Raw genomic sequence first — 9,311 nt, forward strand, 5'->3', positions numbered from 1 at the left:
CTTGCGGCTCTGAAGCTGTTGCAAAACTACAATTCCCATTATACCTGGATAGGCATGATGGGAATTGTAGTTTTGCAACAGCTGGAGGGCCACAAGTTTAACATCTCTGGCCCAGCTTCTTTTTTTTTTTTAAAGTGTGTTGTGTGGCCTTTTTTAGGATGTCCAAGGATGTCAAACTCAGGACCTCCAGATGTTACACAACTACAATTTCCATCATGCCTGGACAGACACTTTGGCTGTCCAGGCATGATGGGAATTGTAGTTTTATAACAGCTGGAGGGCCTGCGTTTGACACCAGTGGTCTACAAAGTTTCTAGCCAGCTTGCAGAGCTGCAACAAAGAGCAACTCTCAGTAAGGAGGATTTCACACTTCAAACATGAAGCACACAACCATTTATTTTTAATAGGCAACAGTGTAATTCATTATTTCTCCTATGGGAGTGCTGCACAGGAACTTTACTTCTCCATCTCGCTGCATAAGAAGGGCCCGACAGACATACCATAAAGTCAGCAAAATGGGAACAGAGGTATTTAGGTCCTGCCCCCACTCCTGTCTTTACTGACCGCATTCTATGTGTGAACACAGCCTTTGGGTGAAAACATATGCAGGTTTTGATGGTTACACCTTTTCTATGGACCTGTGTCTCCATGGTTACAGACTACAAACAAATGCTGTGTAGTCCCCTGCATCTGTACCCTACTTCTGAAGCTGCATTCACACGTTCCGTGTTCTGCATGGAACACAAACGTGGAATGCATGTTACAGACTTCTCCCCTGCCCGGGCAGCATCTGTGATAAGATGCTGGGAGCGGGAGACCTGTATTCATATGTGCCACACTGTAATTAGTCAGCTGGCGGCGCTGTCACTACAGTGCGGCACATATGAATAGAGTTACCCCGCTCTCAGCATCTTATCATAGATGCTGCCCGGGCAGGGGAGAAGTCCGTTACATGCATTCGATGTCCGTGTACCGTGCACATAGTGTGAATGTGGCCTTAGGGCCCTATTACACGGAGTGATAATCAGCCATTGAAACAGTCACCCAGACCTAAAATCATCAGCCTGTCTAATAGGACCCTTACTGAGGTCTCATTCACACGTTTAGGATCATATATTATGTCAATCGCCTTCCATAATCCGTATTTTGTGCAGAGCCGTTTTTTGTGGATGTTATGAACATTTCTTGCCTAAAAACTACGGACACTCCCATAGACTTGTATAGGTGGATCCATGCTGCAATTGTGGCCCGTACTAGGATATGTCCTCTTATTTTTTTTTGACACAATACTTTTTTGCACGTCCGTAATACTGAGGACAGCGTGAATAGCCCAATAGAAATCAATGTGCCATAATTGTGGATCCTCAACGGCGAATACCTTTTACGGAACGTGTGAATAAGGACTAAAAGTGGTCATACATTATCCATAACTTGTTTGGCCAACAGTTCTTTCCTGCTGATCTCCCCATACATGTGTTTGCTATGGGGAGGTGTACGCTGCAGCCAGACAGCTCCGGCACAGCGGCATCGGATTATCCCTCCAAAAATAATAGAGTCGGCCTGTGAAAATCCCACAGAGTTAAAGGTGGCGGGTTCAGCAGACATTATGGTACAGTCTCCTTTACCAGGTTGTAGTGGTTTTTCATCTACAAAAGAAACAACTTACAGCCCACAGCGTATGACCGGTCCTAGTCACAGACTGAGGCCTATAGAAGTTTACGGAGCCCGGACTGCAAAATGGTCGGTATACATGCAGGTTATTAGTGATTGGGGCTCTAGGCAAATGCAAGAACCCCTAGCCATTTACATCAGGAAATAGAATAGACTGGGTCCAGTATTGTCTGCGGCTGGGAACCATATTGTACAGGTGTATACAGGAAGCCATAGAGTCAGAGGGGTTCTCCAGTTTTTACGCTTTAGCTGATTGCCTATCCTCAGGATGACTCCTAGCACCCTGCTTTATAGATGTCCAAAGAAGCAGCAGCAGCAACTCCCATAGCAAAGTGACATCTACAACAGCCCCACGTGTGCCTGCCACTGATGCTGCCCCTGAAGTCCCAGCCTTAGAGGCGCATTAAAACTGTCTCATATCAAAGACCTTGCTGCAGGCTGATAACAGGGAGCAATAGACTGCAATACCCAATACAACATACAGACTTCAGGCCTAATACCCTTAATTGTAAACTTAACAGCTGTCACACAACTACAACTCCCATCATGCAGTGCAGTGTCGCCACAGGTCGGAGAGCGCCGGCGCACAAAGACCTTCACGCTGGAGCTGGTGACGTCACTCACTTCTATTTGAGCAGCCAATCAGCAACAAGAGGCGTGTCTTATTTACCAGACTGTTACAAGCGCCGACCTCTTAGCACCGGATGTTGATACCCGTCTCCATAGTAACCAGTACCGGAAGTGCAGTGTGCAGCTGTCTGCAGGACGGAGAGGAGCAGGAGGTGAGCGTCTTATATAATATGAGTAACATATAAATATATATATATTGCTGTTACGCCTATGCTATTATTATAGTCGAATTCATGACTTCTCCATGTTTAGACATAACATCCAGTTCTATAGAGAGTTCTAGAGTTTTCCAGGCTGCACATATCCCTATGGAGCCCTGGGCAAATGCACAGCCCATAGACCATAATGGGTCTGATAGCAGAGTATATGATATACTGTATACTATGTGACTGTGGATAACACTGACACCAGTAATACTTGGGGAAGAGGCCAGAACATCATCTTCTCCATAGGTTTGGCCAGGTTTGTTTATTTTGTAGTAACCATGGAAACCAACAGCATAGAGTCCACCATTACCCTGAGGTCACATGGTTATACTGTATACACAGGCTCAGCATTATATATTAGTCTCATTATTAGTAAAATGATCAGTCTGTCTCATTACAATATACAATAGCTCAGTCATTTGTAGTACCCAGTAATTCTGGATTACAGGGGTATCCTAGCGGGGGGGGGGGGGGATTGATTTTATACTTACATTTTCTTACATTTCTTTAATAAATTTATATGACTTTGTGATATTACTTTAGTAAAGAAAATGTATACATTTTGATAGCTGTAGTAAGGGGGGTACCTCTGCTGCCACCAATGGCTGTGTCTGGAACTGCAGGGCTGCTCAAGCCCTGGTCCTGACAATGTTGCATATCTCTGGCACTGCTGCATGCAGATAGTGAGCTTGCCCTGATGTCTATATAATACATGGAAGCTGTCTGTGTTACTAGTGCTTTAGTGAGCAGGGATAAATGTCAGTCACTACTCGCTCTGCTACACTGTGCCACTGCTGCAGCACTAGTGACACAGACAGCTTTCACAAGTGTAATGTGTACTGTAATGCTAACATTTATTATATAGACATCAGGGGAGGCTCAGTATCTGCATGCAGCAGCTCTAGTGATTTGTAACAGTGCTAGCAGAGAGGCCGAGCCATCCTTTACTGCTGGTTTTAAAGGGATTTTGCAATATGAATGTCTGGTTTATGCAATTTATATGTAGTGCAGATGAGCGTCTGTATTACAGACGTATGTCTCAGCCTGCTTACTGGTCTAATGATCTGAACTAACAGCATTGTAGAACACTGAGACTTTCACTTGGGCTCTTTAGACCCAGGGTCAGGCATGCCTTGAGTCCATGTTATGAACATACATCTGTACTACGCACATGTGAAAGCAGCAGTCAATACTCTGGGTATCTGGATCTTGGTTGCTGCCCCTTACTGTAAATTACAAGAATACCAGATGTCACCCACAAGTGTATGCCCACAAGTCCACATTATAATGTAGAGTACCTTCCATAATTCCTTAGGATAGACTCCTCAGCTGCTGCAGAGCCTCTCCAAGAGGGATTGTTCTCTACATTAGAAGCTTTTTCATCAGGAAGTCAGTGATTGGCCAGGGAGAGGGAACCTGCTGTATAAGTCATCTGCGATAGTGTCCTTTCTGCATAATAGTCCGGTTCGGACATTAGAATGTGACGTTTATACAGATATTACACTGACTTTTCTAAACTTTATCCCAATGTTGTCACATAACCATTTTTCTTTCCACCCCAGAAATGGTGCGCTTACATGTGAAACATGGCGATGAGAGCCAGTTCCTGGTCGATACAACTGTTAATGTATCCGTAGAAGAACTGATTAAGGAAGTGGCCTCTATGTATAATGGACGACTGAAAGTCTCCAGGATCAGTTCAGGTGAGGAGAGTATCAAAGGAAACCAGAATGAATAACCACCATGCTGCTGCCAGAATCTATGCTACAAGACTGGTAGATGCCTTTTGGCAGACCTGGGGATATTTTCAGGGCTTTGAAAGGAGTGGAAACCCATCATTATGCTGATCATTTTGGGGGATATAAGACAGCATAAGGCTATGACTAATGCATACGGCGAGGTGCCATCTGTTAGAGCAGAACGGACAGGACGTATTCCCCACTGTTACTAATGCAGCTCTTGTCTTAACAGAGATAGAAGAACTAGCTGAACATGGCATTACACTGCCCCCCAACATGCAAGGGTTAACCGACGAGCAGATCAAGGAGCTGAAGCTGAAAGATGAATGGGAGACAAAAAGTGTGCCCAGCGGGGGAAGCATCTTCAAGAAGGATGAGATGGGGAGGCGGAATGGACACGGTAATGGTGGGGCTGACCCCTGAAGTGTGAATCTTAAAGGGAACCTGTCACCCCCCGTTCCCGGGGCAGAGCCCGGCCGACCCCCCACTAGAGACCCTTACACTTACGCTTTCACGAAGTCCCGCTCCTGGAGCCGCTCCTGCTGCCGAGATATGACCTCTGGAAGCCCGGCGTTCGCGCTTCAGTGATGAGTCCGACGCTCATAGAGAATGACGGCTCCATTCATTCTCTCATTCTCTTTGAGCGTCGGACTCATATCTCATGTGCGCGTGCGCCGGGCTTCCGATGGTGATATCTCGGCGGCGGGAGAATCTCCAGGAGCGGGACTTCGTGCATGGTGTAAATATAAGGGTCTCTGAGATTGGGTCCGCTGGGCCCTGCCCCCGCACGGAGGGTGACATTTCCCCTTTAATGAAGTTTCTCTTTTTTGGCAGAAGATTAATTCTAAGGGAATGTAATATTGCTAAATATTATCACCTTGATGAGTTGGGAAAATGGAGAACAGTTCAGGCAATGTACAAGTATTTTTGGGCAAAAACATTCAAAGAAAATCTGGTTGACAGCCTGACTATCTCTGTGATGACTCTGGTGGTAGCCATATTTGTTATATTTCTCCAGAAACATGAGCTAAGGGTTTTCAACAACTCAGACTCTACCCATATTACCAGCCCTGTATATCCCTGCATTGTGGTATGTATAATGTACCCTGGTAGCTTGACTGGTATCTGCCTTCCCTATGTGCAATATACCTCCAGTAGGGTAATTGATTCTAAAGAGACCGACCAGAAGGTAATCCATGCACCTTACTCCTTTGCAGTAGTGGCTTGATATAGTAGGCCTAAAGCCTGAGGCATCATGTAGACCTCAAAGAACATGGATGTACAGACCTACAATAGGGTACTGAATAAAGACTTCTTGGACAAATCAGAACATGTTAGTCTTATTATCTGAATCTCTCTTTAGACTATGGTTCTAAGTCATCATTTGCCCGTTTTTCTTGCTTCCATCATCATCTTCAAAACCCGACCATTTAGTTACTGTCTAATGTATGCCATCTACTCACATTACCAGTGGTTTTAATGTTGTGGTTGATTGGGCCTCTTTTTTTCTTCTGGGAGGTCTCCATTAAAGTAAAGCTCTGGATTACAAACACTTATTGTATTAGGGTAAATCCCTAAAGTAATCTCATAATCTGATTGTTTCCTATTACACATGAGAGCAGTTCCAGCAATGGGGCAGTGGAGAGGAAATTCCCCGCAGATGCCATCAGTATAGTAGAGCCGCCATTTATAGTGGTCAGTGTTGTATCGGTGGCATCCTCGGAGGTGAATCCCTTTCATATTATATTCATCTCTATATATTTTAGCACCAAACGAGGATATGAAGAAAGTTTTACGGAAAACAATGGAGGAAGCCAAAGCTTTAATATCAAAGGTAACTTATAGTTTACATCATGTGTGCGAGAACTTCATATAACACAGTCTGTCCACTGTGTGTCTAGCCTCAGATTTCTGCTGGTACTTTTACACTTTGGACCATGTAGATTATACCGCAATGTGTAAATTTACCCAAGCTCACTCAGTGAGGGGTAGCTCACTGGAGACAGATTATCAGGTTTCAAATGGCTTTTTATAAATCTGCCTTCAGGGAGCTCCACCTAGTGGTGGCTGCAGGCTGCCAGAATGTAATATTTTGCAATATTAACACAACAATTATCTCTTTTTCTGCCTAGAAACAAGCAGAAGCTAATGTATGCGTCACTAGGGACATGGTGAAAGACGCCTTGGATCAGCTCCGGGGCGCTGTCATGATTGTATATCCAATGGGATTGCCTCCACATGATCCTATTCGGATGGAGTTTGAGAATAATGAAGACCTTTCAGGAACTCAAGTATGATGTAACTCTTAAAGGGGTTATACAGGATTAGAAAAACACATTTTTTCAAATGTGTTTTTGCACCACCCCCTGTCCTTAGGTTGTGTAAGGTATTACAGCTCCATTTGCTTTTATGGTACTGAGCCACAACCACACCTGAACTGAGGACAGGAGAGGTGCTGTTTCTGGAAGAAAGCAGCCATGTTTTTCTTAGCTTGCATACCCCCTTTAAGATAATATTTTTAGGAAATATCCATAACCGATAAAGAGAGATTTCAGACCACAGTGCAAAGCATTATGGGAGCTCCTTTTACTGCTATCGTTTTAAGGCGTTATTCCACAATATTGTAGCGCTGTAGAGCAAGTCCTGGGTAGGTGTGTGTTGTCTAATGACAGCCGAGCTTGTGTTCTAACAGCCGGGATCAGAGAAACCTCAGCTCAGAGCTGTTTAACCATTTCATTGCTGCAGTCAGGAGTGATCTCTGCATTATCAAAGGGGTCTCTCCTGTTCATTTAGTAAAGACCTCAGGGCTGCTGTTAGGGCGTAGTAAATGTTTTCCTTACAATAGCCTGTGCTGTAGTGGCCCAGAGGATAATAAATTAGTGTACTGGGGTGTGCTAATATTTTATTCTAGTCTCCCTAAAACAAGGCCTCCTCGCTCTTCCAACGCTGTACGCAGCTGAAGACACTGTTTTTTGCCATTTTCATAAACGACAATGAATTAGTTGAGGTCCCAGATGGTCCCGTTGATCAGTTAGTTGTCCTCTATCTTTGGATAACCACTTTGAGACCCAAACAGGTCTGAATATTAGGGGTTATAGAGCCACTTTTGATAAAATATTACAGAATTGCATATATTTCCATAGTGACCGTGAGTCAGCAGCCAGATGGACACAGCTTGGGGATCTATAATATATAGACTGTGATAAAATGATGTACTGACCAGGTGTCATGGGTGCCACTGTCTGCTCTGAGGTCTAAAGGTATTTTTTATGCTTCTTATTTCAGGCCGGACAGATGGTGATTGAGGAACCCGATGCCCAGTTGTGGTGGGCCGGGAAAGAGCTGTTGAGAAAACAGAAGCTTGCAGACTACATTGGCAAAAACGAGAAGACAAAAATTATTGTGAAGATACAAAAGGTAAAAAGAAAATAAAAACCCTTCCTTTAAAGTGGTTGTCCCACCATTAACACACAGGATATGGGATAGGTGTATGATTTTGGGGGTTCTGGCTGCTGGAACCCCCCCTGATCTTGAGAACTGTATAGCTATTGTTATATTAGGTATAAGGACAGTCATAGTACAGGAATCCTTTCTATCCATGTGGGATTTGCTCTTATCTCTATTGGCTGCGGTGTAGTGTTACATGTTGATGTGTTACTGATGACTGAATCCTACTAGAGAGGACAAGGAGCCCCAGCCCGGGAACCTGTAATATCCGAGGAGGAGCAGAAGAAGATGATGATGTATTACCACAGGCGCCAGGAAGAACTGAAGGTAACACTTTTCCTCTACTTATCTTCCAATGATCTGAGTTGGTTGCATATTGGCTTGTAAAACTCAACCCAAGTTAAATAATAGTAAAATAGCTCCAATAACATAGGCACACTTACTTTCAGAAATACTCTGTGCTGCTGTACTCATTTACTTGATCCAATTTAACTTAAAGGGGGGATTTACTAAGACAGGCGTACAAGTACGCCGGTCTTATATTAGGCCCTGTCCCCTTTACACGCCTCTTAGTGAATCCGGCCGGGCGCCTGAATCTGCGCCCGGCGTACAAAATCTACACCTGCTTCCAAGCAAATGGGAGAATGAGCAAATCTGCGCCTCTGGCATACGCTTCGTAAATCTCCCCCCCCCCCCCCCTCCCCAAGGTGTTCAACCGTGTGGAAAACTGAACTTATATTGGTTGGATTTACATATGTCCGGTTATCCAGTATAGCTGCTATCCAGAATGGTTGCACCAAATCAAAAGTGATTTGTGATCTGGTGCAACCTCACCGGATCATAACTACTCCAGATGGTCTATGGGTTCCCAATATATACCCCATTTCAGCCTGTGGGGCACTACTGGGATGGTGGATACAATGAACTTTGCTTCTTGCAACCAGCGTCCCCTTCAGGGACAGCCAAGGATTGCCTGACGTATGTAAACCTGGTATTATAGACAAGCAGAAGCCGACAATGAATAGAGTCGGAGACTTTATAAGAAAAGTCTATGCTTTTATTCTCCTGTTGCCAGTGAATACAATGTAATGTAGAACAACACTTTATGTATTACAGAAACTAGAGGAGGATGAGGACTCATCATACCTAAATTCAGATTGGGCGGACAGCAGCTCTTTGAAAAGACAATTTCAAGGTGTGAAAGACATTAAATGGAGACCAAGATGAAGACATTGTATTCTGCTCCTTGTGTTTGTACGTTGTTGACCTCTTCTGTTTGTCTTGCCTGCCCTTATGTTACATTAATAAATTATCTCTAGTTTCTCAATAGTTTATTATATTCCGTTATTCATGCTGTGATAATTTGTTCTGCATGTGTTTTACGGCTGACCACAAGGTGTCTCTCTATCTGTTTATCAGGACTCCTTGGTTATTGTAGAGACGTCACAGTGTGCATGCTGCCACAGAACTCCAGATACTTCATGTGTTGGGGTTTAGCTGGTAAACATGGTGAAATATTAACCCTTTCAGGACATGGCCAATTTTAGCCTTAAGAACAAGAGTCAATTTTTCAAATCTGACCTGTCTCATTTTATAGGGGTTATAGCTCTTTGATGTT

The 9,311-nt window shown here is 44.0% G+C and overlaps 1 protein-coding gene across 1 annotated transcript; it reads left to right on the plus strand.

Moving 5' to 3' along the window:
• The first annotated feature begins 2,351 nt into the window (after positions 1-2,351).
• Positions 2,352-9,020, plus strand: CFAP298 (cilia and flagella associated protein 298). Its single transcript, XM_069944614.1, has 8 exons — positions 2,352-2,453; positions 4,070-4,210; positions 4,479-4,646; positions 6,013-6,080; positions 6,379-6,537; positions 7,532-7,663; positions 7,925-8,020; positions 8,810-9,020. The coding sequence occupies exons 2-8, from the start codon at positions 4,072-4,074 to the stop codon at positions 8,918-8,920; spliced, it is 873 nt and encodes a 290-aa protein (XP_069800715.1). The 5' UTR covers positions 2,352-2,453; positions 4,070-4,071; the 3' UTR covers positions 8,921-9,020.
• The last annotated feature ends 291 nt before the right edge of the window (positions 9,021-9,311 follow it).

The sequence above is a fragment of the Dendropsophus ebraccatus genome, chromosome 11, assembly GCF_027789765.1.
Source record: "Dendropsophus ebraccatus isolate aDenEbr1 chromosome 11, aDenEbr1.pat, whole genome shotgun sequence".
Classification (NCBI taxonomy): Eukaryota; Metazoa; Chordata; class Amphibia; order Anura; family Hylidae; genus Dendropsophus; species Dendropsophus ebraccatus.

Bases quoted from the DNA above. Each gene is read 5' to 3' on its own strand.
- CFAP298 (XM_069944614.1), top strand. From the start codon at position 4,072: ATGGTGCGCTTACATGTGAAACATGGCGATGAGAGCCAGTTCCTGGTC. The intron at 4,647-6,012 runs GTAATGGTGGGG...TATATATTTTAG, and splicing joins GGGGAGGCGGAATGGACACG to CACCAAACGAGGATATGAAG. The intron at 6,538-7,531 runs GTATGATGTAAC...TTCTTATTTCAG, and splicing joins AAGACCTTTCAGGAACTCAA to GCCGGACAGATGGTGATTGA.